The sequence below is a fragment of the Chaetodon auriga genome, chromosome 22 (genome assembly GCF_051107435.1).
Source record: "Chaetodon auriga isolate fChaAug3 chromosome 22, fChaAug3.hap1, whole genome shotgun sequence".
In the NCBI taxonomy this organism is placed as follows: domain Eukaryota; kingdom Metazoa; phylum Chordata; class Actinopteri; order Chaetodontiformes; family Chaetodontidae; genus Chaetodon; species Chaetodon auriga.
Genome location: NC_135095.1, coordinates 11,109,545 through 11,127,240, shown reverse-complemented (window position 1 = coordinate 11,127,240; position 17,696 = coordinate 11,109,545). Strand labels below are relative to the sequence as shown.

Below are 17,696 nucleotides of genomic sequence, written 5' to 3'. Positions count from 1 at the left end.
TCCTTGAGCAAGCCACCGAATCCCCAGTAGCTCCAGCAGTGGGCTGCTGGAGCTGAGCCTGACCTCTGGCCTCCCTGTGGAGGGTGGCAGACAAAAAGAGATTTTCCCTATGGGGATTAATAGAGTATCACATTATCATTTGAATGCAGCTGATTGTATCTTTGTCAGTCTTCATTTCAGCCTGCAGACCTTTCGGCTGAAATGCGTGATATGACCTTGTCACGGTAAGTCTCCTGTATCAGTTGGGAAAGGTCTGCAGACCCAAATGTCAAATGATAAAGGAACAATCGGCTGTGTTGTACGCCTCCCGCCTCTGTTCATCTATCAGCATTCAAGCTCCCGTTTATTACAATGTCACACCTCTTTCCTTTTGAGTTTACTTCTGCTTCTTGTGTTGCCTTGCTGCAGGATTTAGACAATCAACCAAACCAGCTCACGTGCAGTTTAACCACGTTTAAAGTGTCTATAGGCAAAATATATCAGCAGCAGTAGTTTGTAGCTCAACTGTGAAGTCTACATATTATTCTTTCTGTGGTTTTCGGGTGGATTTTCAGATGTTTCCGGGATAAAGCGGCACAAAATGTCACAGGCAAATCTTTCACATCTCAGTGTGCACTCATTGCAGTGTTATTGCGCAAGACCAAAGGCCAGCTAAAGCAAACTTAAGAAACAGCAAACACTGACATTCTCTCTCTGTGTCCTCTTTCTTTCTGTCTCCCTCTGTCCCTGTGGTCAACAATCCCTCTGCTGGCCTTTATCCCCAAATCCCCATGGACAGAGAGTCAGGAGAGAGAGAATGCTTAAACGCTTTGAATGATGGTGTGGAATGCTAAAAAGTGTGTGTGTGTGTGTGTGTGTGTGTGTGTGTGTGTGGTTGTTGGGGGGGGCAAAGAGGAGTATGTGTGGGGTGGGGGTGGGGGGGGGGGGCTCCTGCCTGGTCTAGGATCTGGTATGCGTGACTGAACAAGAGGAGGAGAAAGAGAGGAAAAGAAGAAAAAAATCCCCCACCAAAACCTGCCTTCCTAACTTCTAAAGACAGACAATGGCTACTGACTGGTCTGGCAACCCTCTGTGTGTGTGTGTGTGTGTGTGTGTGTGTGTGTGTGTGTGTGTGTGTGTGTGTGTGTGTGTGTGGTGTCACTTCACACACAGGACACGTCCTGATGGAAAGCAGAGAGAGGGAAATCTGCTCTAACCAACTTTAGATCTCATTACTCGGCACATGCAGCCGCACAGACGCAGCTCTGCCACATGTGAAATGAAACACTGCAAAAATAACCAAAACTAATACCCAAAACCTTCCATTTAAACCATGAAATCCACCAAACACAACCCTAACCCCCTGTTTGAAACCCCGAGACTTAAATGTGAAACTCAACTGCCCTACCAGTTGAACACCTTTTCTCTTCTTTTTTTTTCCCTTTTTGCTGCATTTGAGGATAAAAAAACAGACGTTGATGATTAAAAAATCAGCAGGGTAGAACAGCTTCCTATAATAAACGCCCTGGTGATAATTAATTACACAGGCACTGCAGCCAAATCAAGACGGCAAGCATCCATTTTGAATCTCCTCGTAAAGAATAAAACAACACAGCAGCTTTTTTTTTCCTTGTGAGAAGCAAGACTGGACTGATCAGGGACAATACTCAGAAACGTGTGGGTGGTTATTAGGAACAAATGCATGAAAAGAAAAGCCCTTATTGTATTAAATGGACAATATCATTGTAGGACAAGACCATAGCAGCAGTGTCTCGTGGCAATAAACAATGTGGAATTACCTCGTGGAAACTGATATTTCTCACATTCATGCTCCAAAAACAAACAGCACAGTGACAAGAATGAACGCTACACCTCCACAAAAGTAGTCCACACCGCTCTTTTTCGTTCATTATATAAATATCTTTAATTGTTTTAACCGTAAGAATATAAAACAATTTAATTTTGGGATTCTGCATTTTTTTCTTCTTTACAAACACATAATATACAGTACACCTTTTTTTATTTTCAAACACACACAGCTTTTTCAGCAGGACGCACATCCGTATATTAATTTTCTAGCAGGTCATTGCATTACATTAGAACGCGCACACACACGCAGGCCTCCGTGTGTGTGTGTGTGCGCGAGTGTGTGCATGTGTGTTAATGTGTGTGTGTGTGTGTGTGAGAGAGAGAGAGAGATGGGGAGAGGGGGAGACGCATTCCGCCTGTAACCCGAGATAGAGAGAGAAAGAAAAAATAATCGATCGCTCCTTATTCTAAGCATGCCTCAAAATGGATTCAGGGTATTTTTATTCAGGGTGAGATGGAAAAAAAGAGGAGGGGAAAAAAAAGATATCCCTACCCTCCTCTCCCTCCCTCTCTCACCGGCGAGAGCAACATGAATATGAATGCGACCTGTGTTGGCATTAACGTGGGAAAATGAAGCCACGAGACGAACCCTGATTTGCTCGGATCAATAAAGGGTATAAGACATAGAAATCACTTCAATTTGAAGTACGACGCTCTGAACAACATCCACCGACATTTGTTTCCATCAGCATCCCTCACAGAGAACACCCACTCTTCCTTTAACATACCTGACATGTACGCTGGGTTTCATCGTGCCCTGATCATACCTTTATGTGCTATCTGGCTTTGCTTCATCTCCATAGTGTTATCACAGGATGACTGCAGGCATTTCTTCTAAGGGTGAGCTGATAATCTTTTTTTGCGTCAAACACAACACGTATCTAAAACGCGTTAAAGTTGGACTTTATCCCTTAAAAAAAAAAGAAAGAAAGAAAGAAAATCGTTTTAAAAAGCTGTTGCACACAAGCGGGTTTAATGTTTTTTTTTTTTTTGCATAAAGCGTCGCCTTCGTGAAATCTGGAGATTTACAGCTCGCTCTCCCTTTCTCTCTCTTCCTCTCTGTGGGAAATTGTTGCTGTTTATGGGGGTAAATTAACAAAGGTAGTTAGATTGTGTCCTGGTCTCCTTTCTCCAGCTCTGCTCATGGAGGAGGGAGGGAGGGGATGGGGGGAGGGGGCAGACACAGTCCCTTTAGGCACATTTTCTCCCAGTCTCTCATTCTCGCTTTTTTTTTTTTTTTTTTTTTTTTAAACAGTATACACCCTTTGAAAACAACCACATACGAGGTAGCCAAATGTTTTTTAGGCGTGATGGCTGTAGCGGAGATTAGTCGTGAATGTCTCAGACTCGCTGTAAAAACAACAGAAAAGGAAAAAAGTCTCACACTCAAGTTTTAAAACCTCACTTTGCTTTAAATGGATGCAAGTTCGGATGGATGCAAGTTTCACTTTAAGAATATTCTGGAAGCAAGTGTCAGTAAATGAAGCAGCTTCTTGAAATGACACTTTTTTTTTTCTTTTTAATGTGTGAAACAAGCTGGAGTCATTCCAATCCAATGGCAGAATTTAGGAAAGCTCAATATGAGATCAAAACAGTTGTTAACAGGGATTTTCATGAGCTCGTAACAAGGCAAGTTTTAATTGCTTCCTACCAGGCAGAATATGAAGTCATATCAAAACACTAATTGAAATCCCGCAAGGCCAACAGAGAGAAAAATTAAAAAAAACATTTGAACATAAAACTCTGGTCACATGGGAGAAGCACACCTCACGCAAGCACACAGGAGGGAAAAGGGAGGTTTTCTCTCTTTTTTTAAATAAGAAAAGAAATTTACCCGCCCATGTACACCCCCTCCTCCTGGTCCTCATGCCCCCCTCTGTCCCCATCCAAAAACAAAAAGAACAGAAGCAGAACATTTCCAATCACCTCACTTTCTCACTCTCTGTCATCTGCCAGAGTCCCAGGTTCAACACTTTAAGGCAGGGGAGCTGAGTGATCCTCTCCAGTCCCCTCTTGGTGATCTTGGTACATCCATACAGGTCGATGCCCGCCAGCTGGGTCAGGTGGTCGGCTATGAGCTCCAGCCCTTTGTCCGTGATGCGCACACACTGTCCAATGTTCAGGGTCCTCAGCTCGTGCATCTGCCTCACCATCCGGTTTATCCCATCGTCAGAGATGTGGCACGAGCACAGGGACAGGGACTTGAGCTGGTAGAGCCCCTGGGCAATGTATGCCAGGGTCTGGTCCCCTATCTTATCGCAGAAGGAAACGTCAAGCCCGGAGAGCCTTAGGGTGCCCATGGCGAGGTGCATGGTCCCCGTGTCGCTGATGTTGTCACAGGAGCGGAGGTTGAGGCTCCACAGGGAGGCCATGTGGGAGAGGTGGATCATCCCTGCGTCTGAGATCCCCCCACAGAAGCTCAGGTTCAGTACCCGGAGCTTGGTCAGCCCCTTGGAAATGTGTTTGAGTGACAGGTCCGTCAGTTTCTGACAGTCCTGGAGAGTCAGGTACTCCAGGTTCAAGCAGCCCTCCGCCGCGCTGCGGGTCATGCCCGCCAAATGTCCAATCCCCACGTCCGAGACATGCCTGCAGGACCTCAGGTTGAGGCTCTTGAGCCTGTGGAGGCCCCAGGCTATCAACAGAAGCCCAGTGTTGGTGATGTTGCTGCAGCCTCCGAGCTCCAGCACCTCCAGGTTCTTCAGATACTGAGCTATCCTGCCAAGACTGGAGTCTGTGATCTGCTTGCACAGACTCAGGTTCAAAACCCTCAGTGATGGGATCTCCTGCACAAACGCATGACCCAGCCCGTTATCCGTGAGGTTGTAGCAGCCGGACAGATTGAGGGACTCGATGTTAGGCATCCCCTGGATCACGTAGCTCAAGCTGCGGCGCAGGGACAAGATCTGGACCCTCCGGATGCCCCTGGCCTGGAGGCTGGGGAACAGGGAAGGATTGGCCCGGCGGAGGTGCAGCTTGGCCTCCACCCCCCTCCACACTGACTTGTGGTAGGATGCGTCCCTCCAAGCGATACACACTTGGGCTACCCTGCCTTTGTCCCTCACGTCCAGATAGCTGAAAATCATGGCCAAAATTTCCGGGAAGAGGCACGAAATGTGCGTCTCCATTGTTTTTCAAACCCCAGGCATATAAGAATTAATACTCCACACCTCCAAGGCTGAAAAAAGAGCCCACTCAAACACCCCCTTCTTTTGCAATTACGCAAAAGTATCAACAGTCCCAGTTATCCACAGAAGTAAAAAAGAAATAGGAGCTGTTTGCTTCTCTCTCTTTTTCTTACATTGAACTGTGCAAAATCGATCCAACTCTCTCCAAACCCCACGTGATCCGGTCTGGTTGCGCAGTAGGATTCAAATGCATTTAAAAAAAAAAGAAAAAGAAAAAGAAAAAACAAAAAAAAGCGTTTATTCCTGCCTCAACCCCTCTCTCCGCCAAAAAGAGGAGGAGAGGGGGGCGAAAGGAAGAAGGAGGAGGAGAGGAGGAAAAAGCGTCAATCCTTCCCCCTCTCTCTCCCTCTCTCAGACGACGCTTCCTTGTATTATACCTACAAAAAGCCGTCCTCTCTCGGCCGAGCGGGGATCCAGACGGTCGTACATTTCAGAATAAGAAAGTGGAAATAAAACCGACACTCTTAACGCCACCTATTAAAACCCATTTCCATGATATAAAGGCAGAAAAGATAGAGCTAGGTTGGCTTTGTAGGCAGAGTGAGAGAGAGAGGGGCGTCCTGAGCTCAAAGCCTTTGTCTGCTCTTTTCAAACCGACTTGGCAGGGACCCCAGCACTCTAGCTGCACGGGAGGGGTGGAGGCAAGTCATGACATTAATCTTACGTGTTACAAAAACAGATTAGATAACAGCGAACGTAACTGTCAGCGGTGTCGTGCTATTATAGCACACGTAAAGATGTATGCCAATAATTAAAAAGCGGAGTGGCGCGAAATTAATTCCTAATTGTATCGAAGCTCCCCTACCCCCTCCGTGTCAGGCAGTTGGTTTGTCCCGCCTCAGCTGGAACGGTGCGAACAGTTTCCCTTGGAAACCAACTTCTTACAATTCAGTTCACTTTGGGCTTTAACCCTTTGAGCGGACCACACAGGAAACACAGGAAAGCCAGCCGGAGAAGCCCCGTTCAGTCCACTCACTTGGCAGCAACATTTAATATTATTTATTGCGATGTTGCTGTTGTTATTGCTGTTGTGGAAATCCAAGTAGAGCGTCTCCAGAACGGCCACAGGACAGAATACAGCCTTCTTTGTCTCTTGTAAACAGCTCCTCTCCATCCGCTCTCCTCTTTCACTCACTTTTATTGCAAAACCAAAAAATACATTTACATTTCCAGAGGCCATCAGTCAACATTTCAGCAGTCAAATGTTGAGAGGATTAACTGCCTGGCTACAATAAAGCAAGACACAGCTCGTGTAGTCTCAGTAATGTTGGAAACAATGTACGACGAATATGTAAAAATCACTTTTAATTAATTTCAGCATGCTTTATTGGCTTGGTATTTGACATAGTGTTGGCAAAGCCTCCAGAGACAGAGATCACACTTTGTGTCAGCGAGTGTGCAATGTGAGTGTGTCCCTCCACACACACACTCAGTAGTAGTAAAACTAAACTACAGTGTCTGTGTATATATACTGTACATGTGTGTGTACATTAGAGGTGTCCTCAAATGACTGTGGTGATAGAATAATCTGTGATGTCTCTAAAAGTGTATTTCTCTCATGTGTCTCTCATGAAGGACCAAAATAATCACTTTGAAGCCGCTGCTGTCTCACATCTGGCATTGCTTACATTTTGATACTTGAAGACTCATTTTAGTCTCAGCTGATGGCACTGAGGCTATATGTGCGGATCAGTAACAGCTAGCTATATATAGCAGATAATTTCCGAATTGCTTATTTAATGTGTCCAAGCATGAAAATGATCAAACAGCCTGCAGCAGCGAAGGTCTTTTTTTTTACTCTCCACCAAGTTGTAACTTTAATCCCTCGCAGTGGGCCTCTCTCAACCCCAGAGTCGCCTCGGTCTGAGTGTATGTGCACATGTGTGTGCCTCAGTGTTTATCCATGTGAGTGTGTGTGCGCACAGACAGGGGAACATATGTATGTACATGTGTGGTTTTTGCAGGTAAACAGTATATTTCTGTATGCTTGCACCTCTCGCTGTTCATAAGCTCCTGTGTGTGTGTGTGTGTGTGTGTGTGTGTGTGAGATAATATGACAGGGGAGCCGTTTGCTGAAGCCAGTGGAGTGTGGCAGAGTGGTTGAGAAAGAGTAAAGGAGAGAGAGAGAGAGAGGAAGAGCTGATGAGAAACATAGAGGCAGAGAGAGAGAGCGATAGGAGAGAGGCAACAGTGATCAGGTGAGGTAACAGAGAGGGAGAGGAGCTGCAGAAACAGGCGTTTTTACATGGAAGGAGGCAGCCGAGCACAACTGACAGGAACTCTCCTCCGCTGCTCCCTCTCATCCTCTCTCTTCTCCTTCTCCTGAAGGATTTTCAAAGTCTGTCTCAAAACCAGAGTCGGGTGGGTTTTTCTTGCTCGCTGTAATCGCCCCTTACGTTCACGCTGGCCGCTGAAAGAAAGGCCTTTCCTGGCATGTTTGCAGCGGAAGGGACAAAATTCACAGTCCTGGTTTTGTGCAAGAATATATTCCAAAGTTTATCTCTGGACATTTTCATGACATTAATGCTAAGCAGGAGAAAACAAATCTTCCAGATCATATAAAAATACATCAGCGACACCCTTCATCCTCACATCATCAGTGTTGTGAAACGAACGCAGGTTTATCACTATGACACACATGATCTAACGCAGCTGCATTATTTAACTTAAAAAAGGTCAACGCTGTCTTCTGGTTTCATACGGGACACACGTGTTGGTTTGACCCATCCATCTACCACACCTTCCTCCATATCTGGACTTTCTTGCTCTTTATACTTCATCACCGGACTTTCTCCTTTGCTAACGTCATAATTACTACAGCCACTAGAGGTCGCCACCTAACAATAAACGTAAACATGGGTCGCAATAACCTACTTGCGAAGATCACCTATGCGGCTGTTATTCTGGTGAAGATGGGCTCTGATCACAACTCTCTAGACTCTCCATGATCACAGGAATGATGATCATAATGAATATGTTAATGCTTTAGTAAATTAGTAATGGGACAATGTGTGATTCATGCTGTTATCATGATTTGGGGCTTTATTTCAGCTCTAACCAGCACCTGTGAACACCACTGCTCTTTTTAGAGGACAAAAAAAGAATCAGAGTTAATTCAGCATCTAATAAAATTCTAAATACTTTTTATTTATTTGAGGTCTCATAAGATCTTAGAAGCCTACAATCATTTTCAGCTATTTTTAATCTAATCACTAAATACTAAGGCCTATTTGTAGGCTTTCGGTATAGCAGGATTGACACAGTATCATAAAAACAGCTCTCCATGTGGGTCAGATTAGACAAAGCTGTAGTTGTAAATGCACACAAATCTTTGGTGGAAACACTGTTTTAAATATTTTAAAACAGCTTAAATGCTGGATTCATAAATGTAAGGCATCCAAAATCAACCAAAATTGTCTGGTGACTATTTTTAACATCCCACTGAGCTTTTAACTTATATCCTTTAACTTCATCAAGGGCAAAAACAAAGCAGTTAACCGCACTGTCCCCTGTGGCTGCCAGCACCTACGTCCTTGGTACTCGGGCGCAGAGTGTGTCATGCATTTTCAAAATAGGGATCCTGACATGAATACCAAGCTTTATAATGATACTGCAAACACCTTGAGTTATAAACAGAGTGAGAGATTAACCGCAGCTCCCAGCTAAACGTGGCTAAATTGTGAGTGTGGCTGCTCAGTTGTTTGGGCGAACCTCCTGGGACAAACACTGGCTTGGTTATAAACCATAATGTGATTTGCCTCACCCAAATGTTCTGTCAAACCTAAACTGCTCACCTTTTCTCGGCCCTGTGAGCGGCCGCCTTCACAAAATGTATGCTTGTCTGGTTCAAAACCAAAATAAAAACCCCTTCAGTGTGGTTTTAAAACTGCCTGCTAGACTGTGTTGAGCTTATTAGCAAACTTTTTAACACAAGAAGTGCGTGACTGAGGAGCTTGCTGACTCCATCATTTGCTATTTTCTATCTGTACAGCAAGACGATAACAGGCAAGAGTCGTAAAAGAGAGAACGACAAGGTGAAAGAGAAAGAAATGCAAAGAAAAGAGGGAGAGAGGCAGGTCTATGTGTGTGCCACAGGCTTTCTCTTCAGCAGCAGTAGCCGAGTCTCTCTCTGCATGACCTGCCTCTGTGTGTGTGTGTATATATACGTGTTTGTGTGTGTTTGCGTGTGTGTGTGTGCATGTGGACGTACTTGCTCAGCATGCATTTTTTCTGTTTTTCTGCCTCCCTCTGTCTGCCTCATATCACAGCTGTGTACGTGTGTGTCTGCAATGTGTGTGTGTGTGTGTGTGTGTGTGTGTGTGTGTGTGTGTGTGTGTGTGTGTGTGTGTGCGTGCTGCTGTGGTGTGTCATACCTCTCTTAGAAAACCCGCTGGGCCCTAGCTAGTAGCACTCACACTGAGCGAGAGAGGAGAAAGAGAGGGATGGATGGATGGCTGGTTGAGGGAAAGGAGAGCGAGAGGGGTAAAATAAGGAATGGGTCAGAGAAAAGGGAGGAAGAGTATTTTTAGAGAGTGTCTCGGCAGAGAGAAGCAGAGGGGAGAGCCACATGCTGTTTTCTGAATATTAACATGGAGGTTAGAAAAGTGGGCTGGAAGGGGGGGAAAAAGGATGAGAAATGTTGAAACACAGGTGAGATGGAGATGTCAGGAGTGAGATTTGGCACGCAGGTGTGCGTGTTCGTCCGTGTGTCATCTCCCTAACATTTTGCTGCTCATGTGACCCACCATGTGCTGCTGTGCGTGTGTATGTTGTCTTTATTTGATGATTCAGGGAAGGGCTCTAACTGGATAATTGCTCGCCTCCACGACGGGCTTCATCTGCACCCGCAGCGATTGCTGGTTGCCAGGGTTACGTGGGCGTGTGTCAACACGTCCTCCTGAAAGCCGACACCTTCCTGAATGGATATTACCATGACTCTGTAGATTCTGTCTCGTGCACACACACACACACAAACAAACATGAGCGCACACGCTAACACATGGAAAAGAAAGCAGACAGTAACAACGCTCTGAGACAGGCATAGATTTTGTGTGTGTGTGTGTGTGTGTGTGTGTGTGCGTGCACACGCACGTGCACTTGCCCTCTCGCTGTACACTATAAATGATGAATCTTTTATGTTCCTTCAGGTGTTTCCTTGCTTCACCGGGGCTTCACCTGTATTGTAGTGAAACATGGCCTCTGTGTGTGTGTGTGTGTGTGTGTGTGTGTGTGTGTGTGTGTGTGTGTGTGTGTGTGTGTATACCTGTCATCAAAGCTTCTCTGTCTCCACTCTCTCTCTCCCTGCTGTCTCATTGTTTCTCAACCCCTTTGTGCCTCTCGTCCTCTGTGTTAGGGTTGGGCCAGGCTCCTTCAGAACTCGCTCGTACAACATGTATTCTGGCCTCTTTTCAGGCCTGGTCACACTAGAACTCAAACAGCTAAATTTTGGACCAAAGTCAGTTCACTTCAATGGACTTGGCATAATTAATGGATTCAATCACAAATGTAATACAAATCCTCAGTGAGCTTTTGCATTGAGTTCAGTTTTGGTGAACTGTGACACATGAATTTATGCCACAGATCAATTTCAGACTGTTTTGGCAGTAATGACCTTTGAAGGGAACAGAGAGTCCAAACAAGAAGAAGCTAACATAGATGGCATCATCATGTTTTATACAACCGTGCTCTGCTGAAGGTTAAACTGCTCCACAGGAGACGCATGGTGTGCAGAAACTTCAGAGTCGGGAGCACAAATACAATGGTAAAAATACATCTCCTGAAGAAAACAGAAGCTCCCCAGCTAATCTAGGTGGGATTCTCAAAATATAAACTGTTTTTTTATGGTGTGCTGAGGGATGAATTGAGGTGAAAGAAGCTAACCTGACACACCAAATGGTTTGTCACACAGAACCATAAAGGGAAGTGATCCACGGAAGATGTTTGGAAAAGTTTCTTGGCAGAAGATTGGATGAACCATCTGTCAATCACTGTCTATCAAAAGACCAGTCAGATCAGTGAATCATATAATGCCACAGGAGGGTGAAACTCTTGAAGTCGTCATTTAAGAGTTATTAATCGTACAGAGCCAAAAACAGACACAGTGCCTCTTCACTATGCAGCCTGCATAGTGTTTAAATAAGAAAAGCAGTATTAAATATATGTTCCAAAACAAATGCACGCACTAGCCTGGATCAAGATCTTTACAACACGAGGTGATAAGATCGGTTCCCCATAAGCTTCACTTTCACTGTGCAATTCTGTCGTCCACCAGGTACGATCTCCAGGAAAATGAAGGCTGACTGGTGATCCAGTCCAGGTGGCACCATTTCTGTCTGCCTTCATGGCTCCATTATAGGTTAAATGAATGATGAATGGTCACGCTTTTCCTCCCAGTGCTTGCAGCGTGTCCTGCAAGGTCTCGCTGATGCATATTTGTGTCAGCCTGTTTCATTAGCCGGTGTAAAAAGGGACAGTATGAGAGACAGGAGAAAAAATGTGGCTGAAAAGAAGAAAAGAGAGGATGGAGGTGAAAAGGAGAAGGAGGAGAGCAGGTGTGCACAGAGGGAGAACACAACTCGACACAACAGGAGGTCACTGCCAGGAGATGCAAGCCTCCTTTTCTCTGTGCATCTCTCCCTCCATCTATCTCTGCCTCGATTTTTCTTCTCTCTCTTTCTTCCTTTTCATTCACTTTCCCTTCCCGCTCCCTGACAGCTCTTCTGTGCTGCCGTCTCGCCGAAACACCTCACAGGCTGTGTGTTGGGTGTGCGTATGTGTGTGTTATGCACTGCTGCCCTGCTCCAGTTGGTGCACCACACAGGCAGCCTAGGTGTGTATGTGTGTGTCCTCGACAATGCTTTCCTTTTCTGCCAGCTCTGCAGTCTGACATAGGAGATTTTTCAGCCGCGTGCTCTCTCTCCCTCAGTAGTCAGCATTTTGGCATTTTCTCAATGCGCTCTGTCATCTGTTGGCATGAATGGACCGCATATTGTTTTGTGTGTGCGTGCTGGTGTATGTTTATCTGGCTGGTTTGTCTGCGTCTGTGCAGGAAACCACGAAGGTGGAAAACAGCTCATTTTCTATCTTAGAAATTGCACGAGGCTGGGTTTTTGATGTGGACGCACACGTGCCGTCAGCAGATTAGTCGGCAAGATCCCTTCAATCGAGTTCAAAGTGTGAGACCAAGAGCGGTCAAGTCTGAAGGAAACAATGGTTGAGTCCTCTCCCAAGACAGAGTATCATTCAGGGATGTCTGTTTTACGTTTTCACCATGTTGTTTGGGTGTCACCTGTGTCATACCCTCATGATTCATTCAGGAATATGCATTTGATTTAAGGTTAAGACTGTGAGGCAGAAGTTCCAAGAAGTATTCAGACCTTTTACTTAACTCAAAGTAGCAATACCACCCTGTGAAATTACTTCACTACAGGTATAAGTCCTGCAATCAAATCCTCCCTTAAGTTTCTCACAAGTATTACATTTGTACTGGAGATGCATGGTTTTCACAGGACAGGAAGGGTGTGAAAAATTGTGATCTGAAAAGTAACTAAAGCTGTCAGACAAATGTCGTGGAGAAAAAAGTTCAATCTTTAGCGCTGAGAGGTGGTGGAGTAGAAGGATAAAGTTGCAGAAAATGATAAAGTAAAGTACAAGTACCTCATATAACAGTACTTGAGAACATGTGCCTAATAAATAATTTATTTTGAAAACTTTCAAATCAGGCAACTTCCTTTCCAATCCAGGTGAGGATGTATGGAGGCTGACCACACCACTGGAAATCTACCTCGTCAACTCAGTGTAAATGTCTTATATGATACCGAGTATACTGTATATGTGATACTATCAGACGGAGTGGAATAAGTTGCATTTTAAGGGGTTAGAAACTGCTGCAGTGTCGGCTGGATCATAACTCCCTGACTCTATTCTTGTCCATATACTGTGTGATTTATCTTGGGAGACATATTGGCATTTTCAGTAGCCTCGTACCGTCTCAACTGTAGTGCATCAGACCCAGATAACGTTCGCTGTTCCAGAAGTCTGGAAACCTAGGATGAAACCGCGTGAGACCAGCACCCATGACCAAGACAGGTCTGAGTCATAACTCCTGTTAGACGTTTCTCAGAAAACACAATGAAATATCAACAATGCTGAATGAAATGCACAAACAGCAGCAAGTGAGCAAAGCATCAAGGGAAAGATTACTCATCAGTCCTGTCAGATTTTTTTTCTTTTTTTTTACTCATCGGCTGCATTCCCACCCCAGATGCACATAAGTGTGCATTTTATTGATGTCATATTTGACAGTAATTTAATCCTTTGAGTTTCCAGGTATTTCCCGCCGCTGCCCGGGGCCAATAAAGTGCCAAGAGCAGCTTTGAGTCAAATCCTTTGAACATCTCTACGCACATAAAAAAATGCTCTGCAAAATAAATCAACCATACATTTGACTGTCCTATGTAAGTCTACTAGAGACTACGTTTATATAGTTCAAATTGTGTGTTATGTATGTATTTGTATGTGTGATTTCAGTGTACGGCAAAAGAGGTGGAAAAAAAACTAAATAGCTTTTGTCTGAATTAAACATGACATCATTGGGTTTGTGACACAGAGGGACAAAGCTGAGGGTGGGTTGAAAAGGGAGAGATTTGAGAAGATGGAGAAACTGCTAAAGATGTATTCTATGGTGAGAAACTACCACACAAGCAATGGTATAAAATCAAAATTTAGCAAAAGTCACCAAAAGTTGGGAAATAGTGAGAGCTGCGGAAAGACAGGAAGACGGATCTTGATGCCTTTACATGTTTGTGTGCTCGTGTGTTAATTTCTCCAGGGAAGGGATCAGGAGACCAGTGTAGTTTGACCAGTGGAGCTCCAGGGCACCAGGGGGAAATCAGGGCATCCAGCCCAGCCTCAGTGGCTTCTCCCTGGGCTTCCCGATCAGGGATTTGGCCTGTCCCAGGGTTCCAGTCCAGTGCCAAACGAGGCCAGCCAGAGCTCTCTCAGTTGCTTTATGTCCTCTGAGGTGCCAAACGTGGCCGGTCTGGGCCGATTTATTAGTTTAGAATCCCACTATATTCTTCAACCAAATGAAAAGTGGGGTAGCTCCATCCCACTAAAATGCCTCTTAGCACTTCAGGATGATGGTTATAACATATCATAGTAACATATCAGTATTTCAAGAGCTTAAGGCAGATGCTGCACATCTGCCTTAGTCATATGCAACAGGATTCCAGCAGTTGCAGTGTGTGTAACCCGCTGCCATTAGCTACAAACAGCCCACTGAAATGCAGATTTATATCATGTGACTTACAGTTGGGCTCTAGACCCACCAGCAGTTACTTACTGAAACATCTGATGGCTGTAGCACTAAAAACAGTGGATGTGCTTGATTGATGATGAGCCACAAGGTCCATTAAGTCGCTGCTCTGAAGCTTTTGGTCAAAACACATGAGCTTCCTCGGCAGGTGGAGTTTGCCCATTTTCTTGTAGTTGCAGATGTAAATTTCCATTTTTTCTGAGCCATGTTTGTTTAAAAGTTGAGACTGAGAAAGAAAAATGTCCATTTAATACATTTTCAAGCTTTCCAGTCCAGAGTTTTGAATAAGTGTTACAGTACTTAGAAAAAAAAACATCACAATCTTCCTTTTATCAATGAATGAACAGAAGCTTATTGTGGCTAATGTTAGCTAGTGTTAGCAGAGTAAACGTACAGAAACTCACCAGAAGTTCAGTGTATTCCCGCTCACTTCTCCTCAGTCAGGTTGCCTAACGATGGTATTTTTAAAGCAACCGACTCACAAGAAACTTGGGAAATGACATAAGATCGTGTAAGGTTATCTTGTAAATATCACAAATGGCCATTGTAGCTACTGTCAAAAGCCACCAAATCTCACTTTAGCGCAGTGGCCACGCCTATTAACAAGTTAGCTTGGCTGTGGATGCTAACAGGCATTAGCTTAGCTTTGTAGTATTGACAAGAAAGTTAGCTGTCCCTTCGCCAAAAATAGACTAATCACAGGTTAAGAAGATAACTTTAACGCCATCTACTATACAAGGAAATTGCATTAACATGTCACATTTTTGTAGTTAAAATTAGCGTTACAATATACTGCAAATTAAACAAGCAAAGATGAGAAAGCATAAATATAGGTATAGCCACTATATACAGACTTTATAGGAATATATGCCTTTGGCGGCATAGAGCAAAAGGACTCCAGACATACAACACACACTGTGGACTGTATGAACAAATAGACATGTGACTGTATGTGCAATAAATGGGGAGAGTGAAGAGAGGAGTATGTGTTCACATCATCACGGTAAAGAGACAAGGGAGTATGAGAACAGCTGGGCGCCCTGCTGGAGAGAGAGAGGAGGAAGACAGAAGCATAAATGGCTGATGAATCTGACTTTCAGACTGACAGAGAGAAACTGAGGGAGGAAGGAGGAAAGAGCGACAGAACAAAGCAGAGACGTGGAGAAACAGATGGCGATACAGAGCGGAGAGAGAGAGAGAGGCTGGGAGAAGGAGGGAGAAAGAGACGTAGAAAGACTGGGGAGGAGAAGTATAGAGAAGATATATTTAGAGAGAGGGGGAGAGTTTTAGCCTCCCAGCTAGAGGCATGACTCATCTTCTGCCAGCTGACAGAAGGATGGATGGAGGGAAGAAGGGAGGAGATGGACAGAGTCGGGGGGGAGATACGGAGCGGGTGAAAGAGGAGAGGGGAGAGCGAGCGTGACGAAGACAGGGGACGCAAGAAGGGGAAAGATGGGAGGAGAGAGGGAAGGAGGATGGGTTTCCACGAGCAGTCGTAACATGCAACCACACATGTAAGCAGAAAAAACAGAGACACATATAAAACCACAAGGCCCCTCCAAAGCCCCTCTCAGCTGCTTCCAAGTCCCACTGCATTTCCCCCACGGGTGTGTGTGTGTGTGTGTGTGTGTGTGAGGGCGATGAGCAGTAAATTTCCCCGCAGCCAGCTGTGTTTGGCAGTTTGTTTGCCGCACATGTGTGTGTACATATGTGTGTTTTTGGAGAAGTAACGGGCTTGAAGAAAGAGAGACAAAGACACGGAGAGAGAGAGGCTCGTCCACAGCGAGCGGAGCAGGTAGCTTCATCGTCCCGTGGGCTTTCTGTGGTTGCCTTTGTAGTTTGGAGCTCTTTGGTTCTTACAAACGCGTCCATATGTCTGCGTAAAGTTGGCGTGTGCTCATGCGTCTGTTGCTTTTGTGAACATTTTCTGAAGAGAAATAGAGAGAGGGGTGATGAAAATGAAAAACGAAGGGGTGATGAAAATGTATTTATTGCTGTCACTGACACCACAGAGAGCAAACCATATATTTAAAGAATGAATTTCAGAATAAAAGTCGCTGTAAACCCTTTATTAAGCAGGTAGAATGTGTTTGGTGGCTTTGTAGGATGGGAATGATTATGGATTATACAGCATGTGTTGAATTAGAGTTGACATATTTACCACTCCTTTTTACAGTGTGCTGGCAGTGATGGAACGTACGTACACTCACTCACTGTACTTAAAGTTGTGGTACTTGTACTGTGAGGATTTCTATACCATGATACTTCATACTTTATGTTTCTTCCTACTAAACAAATAATGCACCTTTTATTTGCTGATCCAGGTTTTGCATACAATACACAGAATGAGCTCATACAACTGCAGTCCACTGTCATACATTAAATTACCCAACATTATAGTAGCTCCACTTTGATCAACTACAACAGTAAAATGCTACTTATACACTAAAGCATGAGTAATGAGAAAATGTATAACAGTATCACAGACACAGGGGCCATTTTCCTGAATTATGAGTATTTTTACTTTTGAATCTCAAAGTAAATTCTGCCAATTGTGCAGAATAACTTACTTATACTGGAGTGTTTTTATGCTGCTGTATAGCTGCCTCTGCTGTAGCAAAAGATCTGAATGCTTCCCCCACCACTTTTTTCTTGGGAAGGGGACTAAATTTTGACAAGCCAGGAAATGTTTTCCTCGAAGTTGCAGAGAACTACGTGAACGTCTGAATGTCCCATCTGGAGGAGGCTCAGGTTCAGCCTGATTGATGCATCTTTATGTGTCAGAGAAAGCAGCTCGGGATCTGGGATACAGGTGTAATTCTTCCTGTAAAATCTGCCATGAGCAGGTACCTTAAAAGGGGTAAACGTGCCGCTTCTAAATCAGCCTAATTCTGCCTTAAAATGTCAACATTTTAGCAAAAATTAGGACGCTTCCTTGTGTTAGCTCTCTCCACTTTCTTTTATGTCTTTTTAACTCGGGGGTGATCAATTTTTTTTAAGTGACAGTCATTTGCAGAAATTAATATTCAGCATTTTGGCTCGAGCAGCTTCCACGGGGCTCAGCTCAGAGCTCATCAGCCGACCGCAGCTGGTTTCCCTGCAGGACAGAGCTGGCTGCTGCGCTCGCTGTAGTCTGGCACTGTAGGCAATAAAAAGTGAGGCTGCCGTTAATCCAGAGAGGAGCTGCCGACTTTCTCAGGCATTGCTCCCTGTTGCATGGCTATTGCTCATATCCTCTGGGGACAAGTCCTCTCTCGCTCCCTCTATTTCTCTCTCTGTCTCTGTGTATCCATTACTTGGACACTCCCTCTCTCTTTCACCCTCTCTGCTTTCGCTCCCACCTCCTC

At 44.6% G+C, this 17,696-nt stretch overlaps 1 protein-coding gene across 1 annotated transcript; it reads right to left on the bottom strand.

Moving 5' to 3' along the window:
- Positions 1–1,431: 1,431 nt before the first annotated feature.
- fbxl14b (F-box and leucine-rich repeat protein 14b) lies at positions 1,432–5,595 on the bottom strand. The gene has a single exon (XM_076722544.1). It carries the CDS (start codon positions 4,971–4,973, stop codon positions 3,771–3,773), a length of 1,203 nt encoding a protein of 400 aa, XP_076578659.1. The 5' UTR covers positions 4,974–5,595; the 3' UTR covers positions 1,432–3,770.
- Positions 5,596–17,696: the final 12,101 nt, after the last annotated feature.

What these genes read in the sequence shown, in the direction of transcription:
- fbxl14b (XM_076722544.1), bottom strand. Translation starts at nt 4,973, where the DNA reads ATGGAGACGCACATTTCGTGCCTCTTCCCGGAAATTTTGGCCATGATT.